Source organism: Prosopis cineraria, unplaced genomic scaffold (genome assembly GCF_029017545.1).
Source record: "Prosopis cineraria cultivar Desert tree isolate PC_DT_omini unplaced genomic scaffold, ASM2901754v1 PC5, whole genome shotgun sequence".
Taxonomy (NCBI): Eukaryota; Viridiplantae; Streptophyta; class Magnoliopsida; order Fabales; family Fabaceae; genus Prosopis; species Prosopis cineraria.
The window spans coordinates 25,539,062-25,565,089 of record NW_026555336.1 but is presented as its reverse complement, the minus strand read 5'-3'; the positions used below and the strand labels follow the sequence as shown (position 1 = coordinate 25,565,089).

At 32.8% G+C, this 26,028-nt stretch overlaps 1 protein-coding gene across 1 annotated transcript; it reads left to right on the top strand.

Annotated features, from left to right (window-relative positions):
* The first annotated feature begins 3,057 nt into the window (after positions 1-3,057).
* LOC129310685 (protein ALTERED PHOSPHATE STARVATION RESPONSE 1) lies at positions 3,058-7,641 on the top strand. Its single transcript, XM_054952601.1, has 4 exons — positions 3,058-4,228; positions 4,362-4,567; positions 4,800-5,023; positions 6,542-7,641. Exons 1-4 carry the CDS (start codon positions 3,487-3,489, stop codon positions 7,314-7,316), a joined length of 1,947 nt encoding a protein of 648 aa, XP_054808576.1. The 5' UTR covers positions 3,058-3,486; the 3' UTR covers positions 7,317-7,641.
* The last annotated feature ends 18,387 nt before the right edge of the window (positions 7,642-26,028 follow it).

Below are 26,028 nucleotides of genomic sequence, written 5' to 3'. Positions count from 1 at the left end.
GAACCTTAGGTTCAAATTGCTATTTCATACAATTAAAAACGAATCTCATAATTTTTTTCAAAGAATAACCCTTCTTATCACTCATTGACTGTGCTGACTTTTTAAAAGCAACGGCCACATTAAATTAAATAAATACAAATGCCATCTTGGCAAGTCACTTCGCACTTCGCATTTCGCATTTCGCATTTCGCATTTCGTCCATGTGAATGCGTTTTATGAGGGGGGTGTGTGCGTATTTGGTAATCACCTTTATACGGTATTTATATTTTTTGAATCAGTTAGCATAAGTTATTTTATGAATTATATAGAGTATTTAATATTATTTTACCTAAAATGTTTCTAATAATTAATAATTGATATTAAATTTTAAAATGGTTAATTGTAACTAAGGATGCCTAAATTTAACAAGAAAACAACATTTTCAAAATACAGAGAAATATAAATAATTTTTCTTGATAAATATGAATTGGTAAAAAGTGTTTTATAATATATATGAAAGCAAATTAGTACAAGAATTTGACATATAATTCTACTTATCCTGCCCACCTTTTTTAAGTGGCTGTGCAAGTAAAATTATTAATTTTGGCCTACATATGAAAAAATAAAATATTTTTTCTAGAAGATTGCTTTGAATCGTCTCAAATTCAGCCTCGTGCGTACAATTGGGAATACTTTTCAGCAATGTAACTATCCTGTAACTTCCATGACTCTTCAATCTATATTTTACGTGACTGTGAAGAAGTTAAAGAGGTTTGAAAAAAATTAATTAATTCTACTAAATTGACACCTTTTTTCTCGATGTGCAGGATTGGATAATCTGGAATGCAAAGGCTGAAACAAGTAGCTTAAAAACAAGAAAAATGCTCTGACAGAGACTTTTTGCACAAGCTTGCTGGAATATTTAGAAAAATAAATGTAAGAAGTTATATTCGGAAGAAGATATCATGGATAACAATATTGCCTTCTCCAACATCCAACAAATAAAAAATGATTTGAAGTTTTTATCCAAAACCTTCTGGTTGAACAAAAGAGATACGACTAGTGATGTTAAATGGCACCCACCTAAACACGGATGGGTTAGACTTGACATTCACGACTCAGTTAACATCAATAGCTACAACTTGTGGAAGCATTATCAGAGATGACAAGTAGAACTGGATTAAAAGATTTTTCAAATACCTCGAATATCAACCTAGCATATCAGCTAAACTCAAGGGGATTCTTCAAAGGACTCAACCTCTACTGGAATATGAAATTACCCAAAGTCAATGTCCATATTGATTCGATGAAAGTGCTGTCACTTATTAGCAACACGTACTTTAGAAGTCATCATTTATTTAGCATTATCAAGAAAATCAAATAACTCATTATAAGAGATTGGATTGTCACATTTGATCATGTCTAAAGGTAAGTAAATAGATGTACAGATCTTTTAACCCACCGATCTACATGTGATACTTTTAATGTTATAATTTTTCATGTTCCCCTAATAGACTATACAAACCTTATAGTTTTAGATATGATTAGATTATAGTCTCTTTGTACGATTTTACCGGGGCCTTATAATAGAAAAAATATCAATTTTAAAAAATTGAATATATGATTTTCTCTTAATAAAGTTGAGGTTTCCAATTGTAATATATAGAAAAAGAAAAAATGAGAATTTATGTGTGGGTTATCTTAAAAATAGATATTTTGAAATTTCAAAAAATATTATTAAATAATCTAACAATGAGATTTTGAAGACATTATGATTCTAATATTTAATAATTATACTAAAATGTTTTGTTTTAATCAAATTTTAAAATATTTGTATTAAATTTCAAAATAACAATGCAAAATTGTGTTTGGGTTTCATTTTGATAAAAGTTCGTATGTCAAAATTATATTTAATTATAATACATTTTATTTGTTAAAAGTTTATGTTTAGATAATTTTATTTTAAGAAGTAAGTTTGATAAACTTAAAATTATTTGAATAATATGAGAATTAATTGAAATCAACTCTAACTCACATTTCAAGAGTTAAAGTTATCCAACATTATACTCTTCCAATCCTAGTTATATGTTATTTCTAACATGTATATCTAAAATTAAGAAAAACTTTAAACTCTATTCTCTATATTAAAATTTAATAAATTTTCACCTATAGCCCCTAATATGAACGAAAGAAGCATTCTTAATAATTTTTTTTAGTATTTAATAAAAGTATAAAAGTAACAATGAACATAAAAAATAATTAAGTATTTTATGAATAAAATTAAAATTAATCTTCTTTACTTTATAAATAGGATGAGAAAAGTATTTTAGTAAATAGACTGCCATTAGATCTCAAGTGAACTTTCAAATGAGCAATAATAAATATCCAAACAACATTTATATTTGGATGGGCATGCTCAAAATACAGAAAACAAGGGTATATCTTAACACATTTTTAAAATTTGTAGGTCTTTTAATGTAACTCTTTTCTTGAATAAATCATAACAGGAGTTCTCAATTAAAAAAATATACTTAATTGTTATAAAAAATATATACCCAGTCCATTTCAAAATATAATTCTTTTTAACCTTCAACACACAAATTTAAAAATAGAATTAATATAATAAAATATTATTCGCACAATAAAATTTGCCTCAAATTTACTTGATTTGAGATATATTATAATATAATATAAAATATCAACAACCACATAACTCATTTGATAAGGGTTGTATTAATTTAATTAATGATTTTAAATTTAAATTCTCAACGTTTTGTAAAGCTTGCAACGTGGCCGTATTCAACTGAACTCACAAGCAATGGGTAATTATACAAAAAATAATATAACATAAAATATAAATTTTTTTGATTTATATTATAAGGGAGGATAAAGTTAGGCATTTACTTTGAGTTTTAAAAGGTCATTGGGACTATAAGTAACTGACTAAAATTTACTTAAAATATAATTAACCCAGAAACAAAAACAGCTTTAACGTGGGGGCATTTTCGTGAACCAACTTTTTAATGTATAAGATAAAATTAGAGGCTATTGCTGCCGCAAATGCAATTGCAGGCTCGCTTCCCAAAGCTGCTTGTCTGTATTGGTTCCTGTCACAAACAAAAACAGTACCACTGCTTTCTTCGTTCCTCTTCTTCTCTTTCCTCTCTTCTGCTATACCATCCTTAAACTGCCTCCTCTTTCTGCGTTTTCATTTCTGCAGATTCAACTATAACCAGTCTCTGTTTCACCTTCAAAATATCTCAAACAAAGTCGAATACCCAACTTTAGGTGAAGCTTTCTTTTAGACCCAAAAGAAAGTAACTTTGCTTACCAGAACTCGAGGCATTACATTACCCCACATTTGCAGAATGAACCAAATAAGCCATCGCTTTGGCTTGTTAGCAAGGCAAACAAAAAGAAACGAGTTTTGTTATTCTTCTTCTTCCTAGACTGCTTGGTTCTGTTCTGCAAAATCGGTTGATCTAAGGAAAGAGAGGTCGACGCAGAATGGGTTGCTGCCATTCCAGTATCGAGAGAGAAGAGACGGTGTCGCGTTGTAAGGCGAGGAAGCGATATATGAAGCAGTTTGTTCAAGCAAGGCATGCTTTTTCTGCTTCGCATGTTATGTATATACGCTCTCTTCGTACTACAGGATCTGCTCTGCTTCAGTTCGCCAATGCAGAGACGGCCGTTCACCACCAACATCACCACCACAACCTCCATCTCCAACACCATCTTCCGCCGGAGCCGGAGCCGATCCGGCCGTTGCCGCCGCAGCGAACTCCGGGGCCGATGCCGACTCCGTTACCCCCGATGAGTCCGAGTTCAGACACGTGGACGTCAATGACGGCCTCCCCTGCTCTACCGCCACCACCTCCTCCCCCACCGCCGCCTCCTCCGGTGTCGTCTTCCACTTGGGATTTCTGGGACCCATTCGTGCCACCACCTCTGGCCTCGTCGAGGTCATTGACCGAGGAATGGGAAGCCACGACGACCACGGGGTCGGAAATTGTCGCGATGACGACGGGGGCGACAAGCGTGACGACGGTGCCGCCGTCTATGGTGAGTGGGTTCTCCAAGGAAGCACCGAGCAGCGACCTTGCGATGGTAGTGTCAAGGAACACCAAAGATCTCGTTGAGATTATAAAAGAACTTGACGATTACTTCCTCAAAGCTGCTGAAGCTGGTGGCCAAGTCTCATTACTCTTAGAAGTTCCAACCTCTGGTTTTTCTAATCAAAGTAAAGAAAGTAAGCTTCAGGAATTACCAAGATTTGCTTCACAATGCAGTTCTGTTTTCCATTGACACTAATGCACATGAACACATAAATTATTGGAATTTGATTTAAATGTTAAGAAAGGTTCGAATTTGCGTGTTTGCAGGTAAAGTTTACAACTATGGGTGGGGTTTGAGTCCATCGTTGTGGGCATGGGGTTCGAATTCGAATACAAAAGCGAATGGATTTGGAAAGTATAGTCATGAAATGTCGGTTGGTAATTTTGTGGCTAAAGATGTTGGAAATGGTAGTCACTGTTCTGCAGTGGAGAGGCTATATGCATGGGAAAAGAGATTGTACCAAGAGGTCAAGGTATAAGCTTTCTTTTTTGCAGCTTCTTTAGAATATTATTATAAGACAAAAAGAAAAGGGAAAAAAGAGTGAAAGCAAATGATTTCTCTTTTCTGGGCATAAATTTGATGTGGGTCATGCTTGATTCGTCCTGAAGGTGTTTTATATAAAACTTCTATGATACTGGTGAATGAATGGTCTGTAGTGTATATACTTAGAGTTATGTATTGTACTTCTGTTTGGATGGTTTTAGAATGCTGAGACCATAAAGATGGAGCATGAGAAGAAGGTATCGGTGCTAAGGAGGTTGGAGATCAAGAAGGCAGACTATGTGAAGACAGAGAAGACAAAGAAAGAAGTGGAGAAATTGGAGTCGCAGATGATGGTTGCCTCTCGGGCCATTGAGAGTACATCAGCTGAGATTATCAAGTTAAGAGAGACAGAGCTGTACCCACAACTTCTTGAGCTTGTCAAAGCGTAAGTCTTCTCTCTCTCTCTCTCTCTCTCTCTCTCTCGATTCCATCATTTGGTATATGAGAAACCTGGGATATTATCATCTCTCACCAAGACTAATATGAACCTCTGTTATGTGGGACTATTATTATCAACGGCGGTGTTATGGGTATTTTGGGAATGGCCTTAGCATATTTATTTAATGCGATTGTATATACTAGAACTTGAGATCCCAAAATAAGCTGATTCTCTTATCTTTCTGTGTATTGCATCTTTGGGGCCATTCCCATTTTACCTCGTTCCTAGGTTGGGATCATCTAGTCCTTCAAAATTTGAGTTGTAACCATATAACAAAGTGTAGATATCAACGTATTAAATGGCCTAAAACTTGAGGGACTGACTTGTATTGAGTTAAATATTAGGAATTGAGTTAAGGGTTAACATTCCAAGGTAATATTGGAAATTTAACCCTTCAATTTCATGATATTCTATTAAGAGGAAATAAGATTGTGAATCACACAGATTATCTTTTTTTTTTTTGGGTAAAATTAAATTATCACCTCAGGCTCAGATAATTAATGTTACATCATTCCAAAAATTGAGACTGAAACCTAAAACGTACAATAATATCTTCAATACAAAAGCACTTGAAAAATTTAATGCAGTATGCTATCTCCATCATCCTCACTGTGACCTTCATCAGTGACTCCACCTAACACCTTTCAAACTCCCAATCAAGCCCTACAACATTATTAGTTTACTCTTCAAAGGAAAAGGGTAAGTTATTGAACTCAAATTCTTGTATCTTGTTTAGGTTGAGAGGAAGTGAACAATGAGTATTTACAGTAGTGCTATTAGCTTTTTTTTTTTTTTAAAATAAAACTAGATAACAAATTTCACTATGTATTAGCAATTGTATTAGCAATTGATGTTTAAGGCAGCAGGGGTTGCATCAGTTTAGGAGTAATTGGTGATACTGGGTGATTTTAAACTTTGCATCAGTTGAGAAAATGAACGTTGCTTTTGACTTTTTGGATTGAGACAATGCTGACCACATTAACTGTGACAGTATTATATGGAAATCCAGGTCAATATTCCCAGTTGAACCGTTAAACTAGTGTCTCAACTGGTTTAATAAAATACTCTATTTATGACTGGTTTGATTATGATTCAATTACAATTTTGATCATTGACCCTTGAGCTAGTCCCTTGACTGGTTCAATAACTGGTCCGGTTTTTAGTACCCATGTATGATGAAATGGGTGTCAATAGTTTCAGTTCCCATGTTTCTTCTTCTTTCCAACTGAAGATTCTTCTTCAAAATTCTCTCTTTGGTGGGTTTGTATCAATCAATTAGAAGTTATGGTCCCCTAAATGGGAGAACTTATCATGGGCAAAGTTTGTGTTACCTTTTCTTTTGTAGTCATTGCTTTAACAACTCCATTCTTCAATTTCTTTGGTTAAACAATGTCTGGTTCTGATTCATTAATGTTGTAGAAAACGAAGATTAAACTCAATGTTGTCTCATTCATGTTTTGACAGATTGATGTGCATGTGGAGAAACATGTATGAGTGCCATCAAGTACAAAAGCACATCGTTCAGCAGCTGGAATACCTCAATACCATCCCATCAAAGCAACCAACAAGTGAAATTCATAGGCAAGCAACTCTCCAGCTTGAGCTTGAAGTTCAACAATGGCACCAATCCTTTTGTAACCTTTTCAAGGCTCATAGAGATTATATTCAGTCCCTCACAGGTTGGCTAAGGCTCAGCCTTTTCCAGTTCAGCCGTAGCCCGCTGAGCCAAACTGCTGAGGACTCCAAGATATTCTCTCTATGTGAAGAATGGCACCTTGCTGTGGATCGCATCCCAGATAAGGTGGCATCTGAAGGGATCAAGAGCTTACTAACAGTTATTCATGCCATTGTAGTTCAACAATCAGAGGAACATAAACAGAAGAAGAAATCAGATTCTGCATTTAAAGAGCTTGAGAAGAAAGTGGTGCAGCTTCGGTTGTTAGAGGGCAAATATGGCCCATATTCCATGCCCGAATCGATGCGAAACAAGGATCCTGTCACGGAGAAAAGGGCAAAGGTCGAGAGTTTGAAAGGAAAAGCAGAGGAAGAAAAGAACAAGCATGAGAAGTCAACCAGTGTGACTAGGGCAATGACTCTGAACAACTTGCAGATGGGCTTCCCACACGTGTTTCAGGCGATAGTGGGGTTTTCAAGTGTATGTACCGAGGTTTTCGAATCAGTATACAACAAAGCTAAAATCACTCAACAAGAGCATGATGTGAAGAGAATATTACCTTAGAAGAAATGGTCTGGTTGTGTACAGATAATCATCATGCTTTGGTATAGTAAAAATATGAGCTTTAAGATTGTGTTTACACCCCGCCAGTGAGATCTAGTTCACTCATTTTTTTTATCTTTTTTTTTTTTTTGGTTGGTAGGACTCAGTTTGCTGTAAGCAGAGAAACTAGAAAATTATGATGTCAGATTGATTGTGATTTCTTTGATACTCCTGACCGCTCTGTATTTCTGCCTATAGCCTTCCAAATTTTCAGGAGATCAATCCTGTGAAATTTCATAAAACGGACAATGTGTGAACCTGCAGAGGTTCTGGACTTCATCACAAAGTTTGTATATTTAATGGATGGTTTCTTGACACCAAGACTGGTCTTTCAGAAGGCATATTGTAATTTACTTAATACATAATTAGTTTCATGTTAAAAACTAATAAATCCTTATATATAACCAGAAACAAAAACGATTATTAGATGAATCTCTTTTAAATAAAATAAATAATTTTCGTTTATTTTCATCTAGATTTAAATCTTTGAAATTTAAATTCATAAACTTGATTCAAAATGTTATGAACTAAACCAAGCACTAATTCATTTTACATTGTCAATTTATTTTATTTTATTATAAAAATATAGAGATTTGAATTTTAAAATTTGAATTTGGATGAAATTTCACAAATACGATAAGATATTAAATATTAATGGGAGAATATCATATAAGGCCTCTCCAAGGAACATAATCTCTCTTTATAATATTCCTTTGTAAATTCAAAGATTTCAATTGTAATTATTTTCGAAGGTAGAGAGATGGAAATACCTTTAGTGAGTATAATATATTTACTCAAAAGGAAATTAACAACAAAATATCTGTAAATAATAAAAATTTACAAATAAAATTATTTTATGTGGGTTTACACTTGTAGTTGAAAAAATTTACTAGCCAATCAAATAAAATTAATGATAGAAAATCTATAAATAATAAAAAAAGTCCAATTATTTACAAACAGAAGTTCATTTACTTACAACAATTCATATAAATTTACACTTGTACTTGAGAAAATTAACAATAGAAAATCGATAAATAACAAGTCCAATTGTTTACAATAACAAGTTTCACAAGAGTTTATGTGGATTTAAAAGTGTACTTGAGAAAATTTACAAGTTAATCAAATAGAATTAACAACAAAAAGTCCATAAATAATAAGAAAAGTGCAATTATTTACAAAAGTTCATTTATTACAAGAGTTCATGTTGGTTTCACTTATACTTGAAAAAATTTACAAGTTAATTAAATGAATCTAACAATAGAATGTTCATAAAACAACAAGAAAAATCTAATTATTTATAACAAAAAGTCCAATTAATTATAACATCATTTCTTCATCAATAATCATCGATTACTATAATTTCTAACTATTCAAAATTCTCTAAATTTGTCATTCCTCCAAACTCTTCACAACTAAACCATTTTTCATTCTTCAGCTTACTAGACCTCCATGGGTCTAATACCTCCATGAAATAACTATGTTATCAATAATCATTATTTTTCCCACTTAGGGTTTGTATAGAAACTATAACCCTTTCTTAATTTATCATATAAACCTTAATCATTTTATCCTGAAATAACTCCTTTAACACATATTCAATCGGCCAAAGTGTTCCCCAATTTGTATCCATCACAAAATCAAAGAGAACGTAAGGTGAAATCTTAACTAGAGAGGAAGATAAAACAAGATTGGAGGTACCTTGGTGATTACAAGCTCCAATCCACCTCCAATGGTTGAATCAATTGTGTCTTAACAGAGCCTCTTCCTCTCTCGAGTTTTCTCTTTCCTTCTCTTTTTTTCCGAGTTGTTATCATGATTAGAATATATCAAATTTTTGACCATTCGTTGTAGGATGTGCCATGCATCACATGAATGACATATTAGGCTGCAACGTGGCCTAAAACACTCCCTATTGGGTCTGTGTTAGCCTCCTTCCAATTGGGTCCATGTGGCCCAAAAGACTTACTATCCCAAATCTAAAGCCACAATGCATGGTACAACAAGGATAGGCCACGAAGCAAGTGTGCTGTGCCATGATAGATCACTAAGTCATTGTTGCGATGGATCCTTAGTTGGTTGTGATGGATGTGTTTGAATGTGTGAAAATAACTTTTTGGCCCCTTTTTCAAATTGTTTTCAAATCTTATTGGTTTCATATGCTTCTGAATGCTTTTAAACTCTAATATTTGATGATTCAGTGTCTTGATTGATTCTTAAAATGATATATATATATATATATATATATAATTAACTTGGGGTCTCAATTTTCAACGATTTTATATATTATGAACCTATTTTTGAACTTTTCTATCATAATAGTTTTCTATGCATTAGTTAAATTCTTTCTATTATGATAGAGTTTATTAATCTTGTTTAATGATATATTCTATCATAGTATAATCCTTTTTACCATGACAAGGGTTATTAAATAATTATATATATATATATATATATAAAAGTTAAATTCTATTAACCATAGTATACTTTCAAATAAAGTCTTTTTCTTTTTCTATTGTGGTTAGCTCCTTTCAACTATAGTTGAGTCCTTTTTATCATAGTAAAATAATAACATGATTGGCTATCTTCTAAATACCATGATAGACTTGGTTATTGTGGTAAAGTATGTAGCAAAATTTGGAGACATTACAAAATGCATATACTTATATTTCAGGGTTAAGGTGCATTTTTATCCTTAAATTTTTTTTTTGAGGAGCACTAGGCACTTTATATTGATAAATGAGGCAATTTTACCACTGAACTATTTTTTCGAGGAGCAAAAAATCCCTTTTGTTAGATAATCATTAACTTTGCCATTTTCTGTTGATGTGACATGTATGTAGGGCCCACACACAATAACAAGTAAGACTTTGATCATGTCTTTTAGTATTAATTTACCCATGAACTCTTTTTTCAATAACGCTTGGCACCCTAAAATATTTTTTTTTGGAGTGTTGGGTACTTTAAAATATTCCCAAAATAAAATTTAATAAATATTATTAAAATATTAAATATTATTACTATTTATAAATATTCATCCACAATTTATAAATTATGTTTTAAATATTAATAGCTCAAATTAGTTTTTCATAAATTTATAGATGACTTGTAATATTTTCTATATCGATCATATTTTTAATATTGATTGAGTTCTTTAAATTTTTTAGGTTTTTCTCTATAATTTTTTTAATTAACTAATAATTTTCCTCCAAAATATTACACCTCTAAATTTAATATTTTTGATATTCTGCAATCTTGTATTAAAAATGAAGGGAATGAACCTTCAAATTAATGAAGGAATTTTCCCCCCATCTTTCCATCATTCTCTTGTTAAGTAACTTTTTTGATAGCACATTATGGGATAGATGATATTTTCTAAATAAGCATTTTTGTTGGTATATTGTTAGTCCTGATCTATCATGTTTCTGATTTTACCCTTAATATTATAGCGTACAAAGAGTATTAAACTTGAGTAATGCAATATTTTGGAGGAAGATCGTTAGTTGACCAAAAAAATTTTAAAGAATGACTTAAAAATTTAAGAAACTTAACCAATATTAAAAATATGGGTAAGTTTTGACCAAAAAGAAAGCTGTAATGATTTGGGCATTGTTTTGAAGAGAAACTTGAAGATCTATATACAAAAAATAATAAGTCATCTATAAATTTGTGAAAAAACTATTTTGAGCCGTTAATATTTAAAAAATAATTTATAAATTTTTTTATGAATATTTACAAATATTAATATTCAAATTATTAAATATTAAAATGTTTCATATTTTTGCAATATTTATTAAATTTTATTTTAATAAGACTTTGAGGTATCTGACATTCCTAGAAAAAGGCTTTAGAGTGCCAAACGCTCCTGAAAAAGAATTCAGGGGCAAATTAGTGTCAAAAAGGATATGGTCAAAATCTTATATGTCAATGTGTATAGGCCCTACGCATATTCACGTTAGTAGAAAATGAAAAAAATTAATAGCTGACTAATAGAAGGGGTTTTTTGCTCCCTAGAAAAATAGTTTAGGTAGGAAATTACCCTACTTATCAATATAGTGTGGCTAGCACGTAATATCTCACTCAACTAACCGCAATTAACTAATAAAACTCATAGTAATCAAAAGATTAACTCATAAAGGCGATTACCAAGTTTTAGTTTAAAATTAAGGGATCTCAAATTTTCTTAATCAAAATAAATTTAAATCAATCATAATCTCGTATATTAGAGTAAAAATAAGTTATGAAACCATAAGATATCTTAGAGGAGTGAAAAAGAGTGAAAATAATTGAAAAACATGTTTGTTGTGAGATAGGGCAATACGTCGTGGCGTGTTGCTCTTCGTGCCATGCACCGGGGCTCAGGCACCATGCGTTGTGGCGTATTGCATGCAAATGACATCAGATTTGACAGTAAAATCAGGAAACTTCCGACGTATCCCAATTCTTCGTCTGATGTCCGAATGACTTGATCTAGGTGTCTACGAAAAGCTCTTTTCATAAACTAGCTAATGGTTTCACTTTCAAAACAAGTTACACTAGAAAGTTGGACATCCAAACACATTTTTACCACTTTTTACAACTTTCATACAAAAAGTGTCCAAAACCCACAACAAGTGCCAATAGATATTCCTAACACCCAGACCACACTTATTGAACCTAAGACCATTAGTAAAACATGTCACACACACTTAAATACTAGTATAGTATGAAATCACTCCTTAACCATTTTTTATACCAAAAACAGAAGGGGGAGGTAATTTTCAATGCATTGCATCCAAATCAATCAAAACATGTTCAAAACATCATTTTTACACTTGCACTAGTATTTTAGCCCTATCAACATATATATATATATATATATATCATACACAAATACTTAAGGCCCAAAACACAACTTAGATATTTGCAATAATAAAATAGTGCAAGTGCAATGATATGCAACCTGGAATTGATAATCATATTCTATCAAATAAAACAAATAGATACAAGAGGCATACTAAATGAATACACAAATTCATAGGCCTCAGTAGCTTTGTCTCTCTCAGCACCAGAACTAGAGCTTGAAAAATATTAAAAAAAAAGGTGAATTTAGCCACTCAGTAACTAAAGTAAAATCTACCCTATGCAGTTATATGTCAAATGTAAATAACCACATGTATATGAAAATAAGTTCTCAAAACATGCTTACACATATATCATAACTTATCGTTACTTATTTTAAACCATCTTTATCTCACATATATTAGGTACATTGTCACAAGATACTCGAACAAGTGACCGTGACCCAATATCCACGTGACTTGCCACAACTCAACGCATGTGACATGTCATATATTTACATAAGCAATGATTAACTAACCTTATACCCTCCTTATTTCCTCTAACTAAAATCATGGGCTATAATACTGAATAGGGCTCCGTGTGTATGACTGAACTATCCAAGCTCACCAATCGTGAGGTTTGACCTAGCCAAAGATCACAATACTCACTCTCAGACCATGGCTTCCCTCACTCTCAAATCTTTGGGTGTTGTATACCTTAAGCTATTCCCCTTGTTGAACTGGTGGAGATATCTAGGTGCTAGTCCCTCAAAAAACTATGGGACAGTTTCTTGACAAACTGTGGGACAAGGGTATACCCTCGTGCACCAGAGGACAGCCTAAATATCATATGAATTTTTTCCCTACTTCTAATCCCTAGGCGAATTCCCATCCATTGATCATGCCATATACGATGCTCAATTTTCATAATTTCAATTATTCAATATCAACATCAACATGTTGGGCTCACGACCGTGCACTATCTAAGTGAGAATAAATTCTTATTTTCAATTATAACACTTAAACACATCACTTTTAACCTGTTATATTCTTCTTTATCATATTCATCATCAATCACTATTCATAACATATTGCAAAGAGAAATTCTTTTTGAACACCACATTTATCACTTCAAAACTCATTTTGAAACCACTTTCGCATGTTTAATACACATCACACAATTTACAAGGACACCAAGTTTCAATGCATGTAACCTAATTTCACAAGTCATAATTTGTATGATAAACATACAATTCACATTACAATTAATATATAACTATCTAAAGTAGGGTTTTCCTAGTTATTTCAAACCTTTGAGAGGTCAAATGTTTATCCCTCAATATTATAGCTTCCAAGCTTGAACTCCCAAGCCAAATTGATGTCTAAAATCTTAATCTACAATTTATCAAGTTGAATTTCATCAACAATGTCGATCACACATAACTTTCAACTCACATTTCACTTCTAACTCACCCAATGCCCACATTGCTTATACTTGGGCCTACATATTAGGTTTATTAACTATCTTAATATTATATAGCTTCATTGAATACCCATGTTGCCATTAATACCCCAACAACCATAATAATGGCAGATTTAATGTCTATTTTTGGACATTAATAGAACTCATTATCCAATAACCACTGAAATTATTAATACTAGGTTTAGATACTTTAAACAACTCCCATTAACTCCATTTAAGTCAATGAGTTTGGACTTATAACTTATATGGACTAAAAATCATCTTTCCACTATTAAACCCTAAATATAAACTCATAAATTTAGAAGAGATGGGGAGATTAATGAGTATGATACTTACCTTGGGTATTTGTAGCTTCCAAAACACTCCCGATGTCATCCAAGAGTAAACCATAGTAAAGCTTGATCGTTAGTTCACATTCTTTCCTTCTTTCTTTCTATTTTCTGTCTCAATTTGTGACTGATAAATTATAGAAAATGACCATGCACCGCTGTGCACGGAACAAAGAGGTCTCTATTCTTGCATTTGAAGTGTCTGTGAGCCGTAGCAGATGTACTCCATGCCACAACGTGTGGTGCAGCAACACTAACTCTTCATTTTCTTCTTCTTTCGATGCTTGGGTGGCCCGACTTGATACTGGACCCATAATTAGGGTTGAAACACAGTCAAATATGATTATTAGACCTCCCTGGCCACACACCACTACAATTTACTCAATTATTCTAATTAAGCTTAGTAAATCAAGAGATTAAAACTAGGATGTTACATAGCGCTCCTAAAAAAGTTCAAGAATAGAAATGCACCTTAATCCTATATTTTATGAGGGCATTAGGACTAATAATGCTAAATATTAGGAAATTTTTATATACATTAAACATATAAAATTAAGTATAAAAATTGTTTTTTATGGGGGCACTTCCCTTTTTACTTACAATGTAGGTATACCTTTAATAAGGGCTAGGCCTGAGAAAAACAATGAATTTCAAATAAGCAAGCTTATGAGCTTAAACCCTTAAAAGTGAAGCCACATGGGTGAATGATAAATTATACTTAGATACTAACCTCATAATACTTTTGGCACTTATGAAATCTTCTTCTTGAGTTGCCTTCAGTCCATATTGTAACATCTCGAGTTTTAATTCCCTGATTAATTAAACTTAATTAGGGTAATTAAGTAAGTTGAAGTGGTGTGTGGCCAGAGCGATTTAATAATCATATTTGATAGTATTTCAGCCCTAGTTGTAGGTCCTATTTTGAGGCGAGCCACCTGAGCTTCAAAAGGAGAAGAAAAGAAAGAGTTGAAGTTATTATGCCACACACCACGATACACAGATATTTCTAAGTGAGGGAGGACCTTTATGTGCCATGTACCATGACATATGACCATTTTCTATAGTTTATCATACGCAAAATGAGACAGAAATAGAGAGAAAGAAAAGAGAAGAATGAAAAGATGCACCAATGCTCTACTAGGGTTTACTTGGGGATGACTTTAGGAGTATTTTAAAGGCTACAAACACCCAAGGTAAGTATCACACTCATTAATCTCCCCATTTCTTTTACATTTATGAGTTTATGGTTAGGGTTTGATAGTGAAAGTGGAATTTTAGCCCATATAGGTTATGGGTCTAAATTTGTTGACTCAAATGGAGTTAATGGGGGTAGATTAGAGTATCTAAACCTAGATATAATAAGTTTTGGTGTCTTGGGTTGTTGGGCACCATTAATACCCAAAAATCTCATTTATTATGGGTGGTTGGAGGTTTGTGATGCCATTAATGGGGATTTAATAGCTCATTAATGCTATTAGGGGCTAAAGGTAATTATTAAACCCAATTGATGGGCTCCAACTCTTGTAGAGTGAATGTTGAACAATTTAGAAGTGGAGATTGAAGGTTTAAATGTTGAGTTGGTTATGTTGATGGAATTCAACTTAGTTGATTGTAGCTTTGGCTTTTGGTCACCTATTGGATTAGAAATTTAAGATTGGAAGCGAGTTGATTGATGGGTAAACTTTTGACCTCTCAAAGGCTTGAGGTAACTAGAGAAAACTCTACTTTAGATAGCTATATATTAATTGATTATTAATTGATTATTGAATGTGAATTATGAATGTTACATCCATGAGATTGATTTTTATGTAAAACTATATATTAGTTTCAATGAGTGTATGAAAATTGATTGAGCATAATGCTATTTTGGCTTAAAATGCAAAATGCAAATTCAAGAGGATTTTTAACTATGAACATGCTTATGTTTTCAAAAAAATGAATGCGATGATGAGTAGAGGTATTTGTGTGTTAATGAGAAGTGGATTTTTGAAAAGTAGATTTTGAAATCAATGAGAATAATGTTGAGAAGATGATGAGAATACACATTTGGGTATCATATGGTCATGAGCCCAACGTGGTTGTCGTAATAATGAGTATACGGAAGTGAAAAAGTGAAAACGAGTGAGTAATTGATTATGGCATGATCAGTGGTGGGAGTTCGCCTAGGGATTAGGAGTAGAGAAATTTCATATGGTATTTAGGCTGCCCTTTGATGCACGGGAGCCATAGCCTTATCTCACTGTTTGTTATAGGACTTGTAGGATAGGGAGGCGTAGCGGAAGATTAAAATTTTAACATCCCTATCCTGATATGGACCAAATGAACTCGTTTAAGTCAAGGTGGATAGAAGAGTTACCTTTTTAATTTTTTGAAGTTGGCACACATTTGGATCTCAAGAGCTGACAACGTAGATCTCCTCCCTCTACTGGTATCTACACAAACAGCTCTCTAACTCGAACAGTGTGGTAGCGCTCTCAGCATTTGTTCTTCTTTGAACATTAATTTTCCTTTCTATAGGGTGTTTCATGGCTCTCAGAGTATTTTTGCTATCAGAACTTTTCTAACTCTCTTTTTTCATAAGGACGTCCCTATCTATATATAGTATATAGATAAAGTTTTTCATCTTCCACTTAAAAGCTCACAAAAATGTAATTAAATTTATCTCATAAATTTAATCCATAATATCATATCTAATTTGAATTTATCTTATAAATTCAAATTATAAAACTAACATGATATTCTCTCTTATCATGTTAGTTATTAAATTTAATCTATCATATCAAATTAAATTTAAAAACAATATAATATAATATAATATAATATAATATATATATATCACATACACATATTATATTATATATATATATATATATTATTATATATATATATATATATATATATTATATATATTTAATTTTATATATCATATATATATATATATCTTATATATATATATACATATATGGATATAGATATATATATATATATATATATTGAATATATATATACATATATATATTTATATAAATTATATATTTGAATTTTCTATTTCATATAAATTTATATATATAAATATTCATCAAATAAATATACAAATATATATATATATATATACAAATATATATATATATATATATACAAATATATATATATATATAATTCATTCACCCTATATTACATTCATTGAGTCTATTTTCTCAGTCTTACTCATTGAGGGGCCCAGTAATATCTCTCACTTACAATTTTCATCTTGACCACTTATATTCCTCTGCATGAATATCACTAAACTCAATTATAGCCTTTATGATCACCCGATCAAAGGTGACTTTTAACTAGGTTAAAGTTCAGTGGTCATCATGTAGGAATCTATGATGATTTTAGGTCAAAAGGCTTAGTGATATAGTTACATATGAGATAAGCTTATGACTTGTACCATGCAGCTTTCTCATAGCGGGTCGGTCCAGCACCTAGTACTCTTTCAAGTGCCTATGACTTTAATTTATCTCTCTATAATTAATTAAAGTCATACTAGTCTTGTTTCATCTATGATCCCTCAAAGATGACTGACCAGGGACATTTAGGACAAGCACTATAGTTTGTCCAGGGATACAGTTATCATATTGAACAAGCAATTGTTATGATAACAAAAGAGAAATTCATTAAATAACAATGTGTATCGTACAATGATTGGCCCTAAGGCATAATTTCCAACATCCTTCCACTTGTACTAGGTACAATTATTAATTTGTCTAATTCCCATTATCCTAACATGATGCTCATGCTTCACCTGTGCAAGATGCTTTGTAAGAGGATTAGCAACATTTTCTTCTCCTGCTACTTTACATATTTTTATATCACCTCTATCATTGATCTCTCTGATAAGGTGGAAATGCCTGAGTATATGCTTGGTCTTTTGATGTGACCTTGGCTCCTTGCTCTATGCAATTACACTGCTATTGTCACAGAAAACGTTTATTGGATTTAAGATGCTAGGCACCACTCCTAGTTTAGTAATGAACTTCTTGATCCAAATGGCTTCCTTAACTGCATTTGATGCTGTTATATACTTAGCTTCTGTTATAGAATCAGCTGTTATGCTCTGCTTTGAGCTCTTTTAGCTCACTTCCCCACCATTTAAGGTAAACACATATCCTAATTTAAGGTCATCTTGGTCAGTTGAAAGCTTACATCTGTGTAACCTATTACAACTGGCTTGTCATCCAATCCACCATATACCAAGAATAAATCCTTAGTCCTTTTTAAGTACTTTAGGATATTCTTGACAACAATCCAATGATCCTCTCCTAGATTTTCTTGGTATCTGCTGGTCATACTTAAGGCAAATGAAACATCCAATCGAGTGTACAGCATGGCATACATGATAGATCCAATTGCCGAGGCATATATAACTTTACTCATGCGATCTTATTAATTTCGTGTAGTAGGACATTGGCCTTTACTAATGCTATGAGACATGGGGATGAAACCCCTCTTTAAATCCTGCATACTGAACCTATGCAGTATCTTATCTATGTATATGCTCTGACTTAGGCTTATCAGCTTTTTGGGTCTATCTCTATATATCTTAATCCCAAGGATGTAAATGGCTTCACCTAAGTCCTTTATAGAGAAAGATTTTACTAATGAAGACTTGACATTCTGCAAGGTAGGAAAGTCATTCCTAGTGAGTAGGATATCATCTACACATAACACTAGAAATATAACTATGCTGCCATTAACCCTTTTATAAACACAAAGTTCATCAATGTTTTGAATGAATCCAAACTCTTTGATTACTTCATCAAAATGTTGATTCTAGTTTTGAGATTCTTGCTTCAATCCATAAATGGATCTTTGAAGCTTACACACTTTTTTAGAGTCCTTTGGACGCATAAAACCTTTAGGTTGTGTCATGTACACTTTCTCAAGTAGACGTCCATTAAGGAATGCTGTTTTAACATCCATCTACCATATTTCATAGTCATAATATGCTACAATTGCTAGGAGGATACTGATTGATTTGGCCATTGCGACCGGTGAAAAGGTTTCATCATAGTTTACACCATGAGTTTGGGTGAATCCTTTTACAACCAATTGTGCCTTGAAGACATTTACTTTGCCATCCATGTCAGTTTTCTCCTTAAAAACCCACTTGAACTCGATGATTTTTATTCCTTCAGGTGGATCGATTAAGGTCCATACCTTATTATGATACATGGATTGCATTTCAGACTTTATGGCATTTAGCCATTTCTCAAAATTTAGTACCACTATGGCTTCTTGGTAGGTGGTTGGTTCATTGTGTTTAATGAGCAACAAATCATGAAATTCATTAATTAGAAATCCATATCTCTGAGGATGATGCCGTGTTCTATTGGACCTTCATGGGCCTTGTGTTATTTGAGTAGGCTCATTTACTTCTTGTGAGTCTTCTCAGTTTTTCACTGTGACTCTGTGCTATTTTGTGGTTCTTGAATTTCTTTAAGATGTATCTTGCTCCATTAGTTCTTTTAGAGATAAATTCTCTTTTAGAAGATACAATTTCAAATTACAAATACTTTGTTATTGGTGGGATTGTAGACATAGTATCCTTTTGTTTCTTTAGGATACCTCACAAAAAGACACTTTGTGAATTGGGTGCTAACTTGTTTGAGGCTTGTTTCTTAACATAAACCTCACTTTCTCAAATCTTGAGAAAAGACAAACTAGGTTTCTTCCTAGTCCATATCTCATATGGTGTCTTCTCAATTACCTTAGATGGAACATGGTTCAGTGTAAACGCAGTTGTTTCTAGTGCATGGCCCTAAAAGGATAGTAGAAGATCTACTTGACTCATCATAGATTGAACTATATCTAATAGTGTTCGATTTCTCTACTCAGAAACACCATTCCATTGTGGTGTTGCTGGAGGAGTTAATTGTGAGACTATCCCATAACTCTTGAGATGATCAATGAATTCTTAGCTCAAATATTCACCTCCTTGATTAGATTAAAGAGTTTTAATAGTCTTGCCAAGTTGATTTTGTACTTTTTTTAGAATACTTTGAACATTTCAAAAGATTTAGATTTGTGTTTCATTAGGTAGATATATCCATATCTACTGTAGTCATCAATAAAGGTAATAAAATATAGATAACCCCCTCTGGCAGTTGTACTCATTGGTCCACATACATCTATATGTATAAGTCCCAACAAGTTATTAGATCTCTCACTATGCCTAATAAAAGGTGCTTTTGTCATCTTTCCTAATGAACAAGATTCACAAGTGTCATAAGATTCAAAATCAAACGAGTTGAGAAGTCCATCTTGATGGAGCTTAGAAATACGTTCTCATTTATATGGCTGAGATGACAATGCTATAAGTAAGTTAGATTCAAATTGTTGATTTGATCCTTTTGGTAGTTACGTTATAAATGTCTTCATTACTAGGATGTTCTAGATTTAAAAGATAATCACCAAAATGTAAATCACTATTAGCATAAAAAATATCATTTTGATAAATAGAACATTTACTATTCACAATAATGGAAGTAAAACCTTCCTTATTCAAGTAAGAAAGAGAACCAATGTTGCTAATTAAAGCAGGAACATAATAGCAATTGTTCAAAACTAACAAAAGTCCACTGGGCAAAAGTAATTCATAAGTGCCTACAGCTAAAGCAGCAACTCTTGCTCTGTTTCCAACTCGTAGGTCCACTTTGCCCTTCATCAACTTTCTACTATTTTTGAGACCCTGCGCATTTGTACAAATGTGAGAACCACATGTAGTATCTAATACCCATGTAGAAGAAGTAGAAAGGTGAATGTTTATAACATAAATACCTGAAGGAGTAGCCTCACTATCCTTCTTCTTTTTCAGATCTTCTAGGTAGAGCTTGCAGTTCCTCTTCCAATGACCCAGTTCATTATAAAAGAAGCAAACTCCTTCCTTTATAGGATTTGCCTTGTTAGCTGGAGGCTTGGTTTCAGGCTTGTTCGACTCTTTGACCTTACCATATGAGCCTTTACCCTTTCCTTACCCTTGCCCTTGCCTTTGCCGTTCTTTTTTATACCCTTTCCTTGTTGAACCATCAAACACTACTAGGCTTTTTCTTAATGTTTTACTCAACAGTTTTAAGCATCACATGTAGTTTAGAAATGGATTTCTCCATGTCATTCATGTTATAATTCATAACATACTAGTCATAACTTTCTAGGAGCGAGTTCAAGATCAAATCTGTAGCCAACTCCTGGCTTAAAGGAAATCTAAGCCTCTCAAGGTGATCAATATAGCTCTTCATCTTTAAAATATGAGTGCTAACTGATGCACCTTCAGTCATGTTGTGGAGTGTAAGGCCTTTATAGTCTCATACCTCTCCTACCTTGCCTGTTGCTAGAACATTTCCTTAAGATATACAATCATCTCATAAGCTTCCATATGTTTCAAATCTCTTTGAAATTATGGAACCATGGTAGCTAGCATTAGGCATCCTACATCTACCGAGTCATTGGTGTCCTTTGTGTAAGCATCCCTTTGAGCTCTTAGAGCATTGGCCGCAGGCTCCTCAAGAATGGCTTCATCCAGGACATAAGCCTTTCTTTCCTACTTGAGAACAATTCTCAAGTTCTTGAACTAGTCAAGAAAATTCATCCTATTGAGTTTGTCCTTCTCAAGGACTGATCACAATGATAGTATAGCAGTGTTACTAGTCGACATGATTCTATAATAAAATACACAAAGTTAATTTTATATCTCCCACTAAAACTAATAACCTTCAAATTTAATTAGTGGGCTAAAACCCATATTTCACTTAAATTTAAGTCAACTTTGGCAGGACGCTTAAAATTAAGTTATTTAGGTAGGTAACTTATTTATCAATTACATCACATGTAACTCTTAGATCTTTATAGGATTCAATCATCATATGATCCGGTATGTTCAATCCCATCTAATGCCTTGAGATCCAAAACTGTTTTGATAATCTGAATTAAGTTAGACAATAATGAATCTTTATAAGAAGCACCATTACTCACGCTTGTCTCACCAAGATAACCCAAATGTATCTACTTTGGTAGATCTTACATTTGAGTAATCTAGATTTTGACAAGTATTCATTAATTGACGGCATTGTGACTTAAGATTTTGATTAGAGGGTTTGATTTATTAATTTAATAATCGTGTAGAGTGAAAGCAATTGTATCTTATACAAAATCATGCATATTATGATCTAATTAAAAGGATAATTAAACGTGACACAATATACCTCACCTAACCTATGTCCATCCCAAGCCAATGAGAGGACCTCTCTAAGAAGATAAATTACATTAAGAAACCTCATTTATTATATGAGGGGATTGAGATGAGAAGAGAATGTACATTCAGAGTTTATAGAGAGAGACACAACACACATGCCGTATTCAAAATTTACAACCCTTGTAAAACTAGAGCCAATGTGTCACTATACCCAAACAACTTCAAGGAAAGAAAACACAACAAATAAACAATTCATATATAATAAAAGGCTATAAATTGTGAATTAGGTTGTGCTACATAGAGTTAGCCAGATGGTCCCGCCTAATCTATATGAGAATGTGAATGAACAATAATGACATTGGGAACGCACATCATATGGACGAACATTAGTCATATTGAGAACGCACATCATATAGCTAAATATTAATCATATTAATTTATTTAACTTCATATAAATTTGAATATATATAAAATGAGTTTATAGATATATATGTTTTGAAAACATCACATGAAAAACATATATATAGATTTCGAAAATGTCACATATAAATTTCAAAAATCTAAAAGCAACATTCATCCAAAGAAGTTCATCACATGAAGATTTAAGAATGTAATCAACCAAAACCTAACTTAAACAAAAATTCGACCTGGCTCTAATACCACTGTAGGATAGGGAGACACAGCGGAAGATTAAAATTTTAATGTCCCTATCTTGATATGGACTAAACGAACTCGTTTAAGTTAAGGTGGATAGAAGAGTTACCTTTTTAATTCTTTGAAGTTGGTGCATGTTTGGATCTCAGGGAACAATGTAGATCTGCTCCTCTACTGGTATCCACATGAATAGCTCTCTAATTCGAACAGTGTGCTAGTGCTTTCAGGTTTGTTCTTCTTTGAATGTTAATTTTCCTTTCTATAGGGTGTTTCGTGGCTCTCAGAGTGTTTTTTTCGTCAGAACTTTTCTAACTCTCTTTTTCATAAGGACGTCCCTATATATATAGAGTATATAGATAAGGTTTTTCAGCTTCCACTTAAAGCTCACAAAAATCTAATTTGAATTTATCCACTTAAAATTCAAATTATAAAACTAACATGATATTCTCTCTTATCATGTTAGTTATTAAATTTAATTTATCATATAAAATTAATTTAAAACTAACATAAGATATGATAAATAATATAATATAATATAATATAGTATAATATAATATAATATATATCATATATACAAATTATATTTTATATATACATGAATATATATATACATATATAAAATTATATTTTGAATTTTATATTTCATATAAATTTATATATATAAATATTTATCAAATAAATATTCAAAAAAAATAAAATATATATATAAATTCATTCACCCTATATTACATTCATTGAATCTAGACATATTCTAGATTCAACAAACTTGGACATTATAGCTCGAGTTGGGCTATTCTTGTGTGTGACCCTATAGGCCCATATGAAATTAGCAGTAGGGTAATTATGCTATTAGCCCACAAGTCACAAGTGGCATTTAGCAAGACATTGCAACCACCCAATTCACATGGAGATCGATGATCCAATGTAACCTATCATGCAACCATATCACATCCCTTTTGTCACACGATATTTCAGTCAAGTATGAGACATGAAATTGTCATTCTCTTTTACCTGACCGTTACTTTCTTGATCTCTGAGTAGACTGACATTAGCAATAAAAAACACTTTCTATTATAGTATAGCTATACATTTTCTCAGCCTTACTCATTGAGGGGCCCAGTAATATCTCTCACTTAATGTGAGGGATAATTTCATCTTGACCACTTATATTCCTCTATATGAATATCACTATACTCAATTATAGTCTTTATGATCACCCGATCAAAGGTGACTTTTGACTAGGGTAAGTTCAGTGGTCATCATGTAGGAATCTATGATGATCTTAAGTCAAAGGGCTTAGTGATATAGTTACATATGAGATAAGCTTATGACTTGTATCATGCAGCTTTTATAGTGGGTCGGTCCAGCACCTTGTACTCTTTCAAGTGCCTATGACTTTAATTTGTGTCTCTATAATTAATTAAATTCATACTAGTCTTGTTTCATCTATGATCCCTCAAAGATGACCGACCAGGGACATTTAGGACAATCACTAGTTTATCCAGGGATACAGTTATCATATTGACATGTAATTATTATGATAACAAAAGAGAAATTCATTAAATAATAATGTGTATCGTACAATGATTGGCCCTAGGGCATAATTTCCAACAGGACTGTCCTATAGTTTGTTGAGGGACTAGAACCTAGTTATCTCCACTGATTCAATGAGGAGAATAGCCTAGTGTGAGACACCCCAGGGATTCAAGAATGGGGAAAGCTGTGGTCTAAGAGTGAATCCTGTGATCTTTGGCCAGGTCACACCTCACAATTGGTGAGCTTGGGTAGTCCAGTCACATGAACGGAGCCCTAATCAATGTTATAGCCTACAGTTTCAGTCTGAAAAAATAAGGAGGATATAAGGTTGGTTGATCATTGCCTAAGTAAGTTTATTGCATGTCACATGTGTTAAGTGTTGGCAAGTTGCATGAGTATGGGTCATGTCACTATATGTGAATGTGGTGACCATACACCTAGCTGTGAGAGTTAAAGATGTTATGTAAAGATAATCGACAAGTTATGTTATATGCCAGTATGTTTTACATACTTGATTTCCTTGTGCATGTATTTAGTTTATAATTGATATATAACTGCATAAGGTAGGTTTATCTTTGGTTATTGAGTGGCTAGACTCACCCTTTTCATTTAACATTTTATAGGCTCTAACTCTAGTATTGAGAGGGAGAAGGCTAAAGAGGTGGGGAATTAGTACATTCCTTTCTGTATGCCTCTAGTTTAGATTTAATTGTGTAATAGCATATAATTTGTCAATTCTAGGATGCATGCCATCTCACTTGCACTATTTTGTTATTGAAAAATGTTAAATTTGTATTTTGGGCCCTTAGTTTGTGTAGGGTGATATATATATATATATATATATGTTTATAGGGCAAATACTAGTGCAAGCGTAAAAATAATAATTTGAACATGTTTTGAATGATTTAGGCAAGATGTAATGACAATTTAGCTCCCCTTTTATTTTTGGTAAAATGGGGTTGAGGAGTGAATTTTTATCATAATGATGTTTCAGTTCTTGTGTCGTGTTGTACTGATAGTCTTAGGTCCTTTGGACATGGTCCAGGTGTTCCAAAAAGCTTTTGGCACTGTTGAGGGTTTTAGATACCCACTTTATGTAAAAGTATTGAAAAGTGGTTAAAATGTGTTTGGGTGTTCAAGTTCCTAGTGTGACTTTTTTTAGAAGTGAAACCTGTGCCATTAGCTAGTTTATGTAAAGAGCTTTCGTAGACACCTAGATTATGTCATTCGGACGTTGGACAGAGAATTGAGGCGGGTGAAAGTTCCCCAATTCTGCTATCAAATGATAGCAAAATAGCAAAAATTTTATACAACACACCACGACACATGGCACAGCCACGGCGCATGGCATCGAGAGCAACATGCTGTAGCGTAGTGTGCATGAGCTGTGGCGTATTGCCTTGTATCACAGCCCATGTTTTGTTTTCCAACCATTTTTGACTTCTTTCACTCCTCTGAGATATTGCATGCTTCGAAACTTATCTTTACTCTGATATGAATGATTTTGATTGATATAAACTCATTTATTGAGAAAACTTGAGATTCCTTATTTTTAAATTAAACCTTGGTAATCATCCTTTCGAGTTAAGTCTTGGATTACCAGAAGTTATATTGATTAATT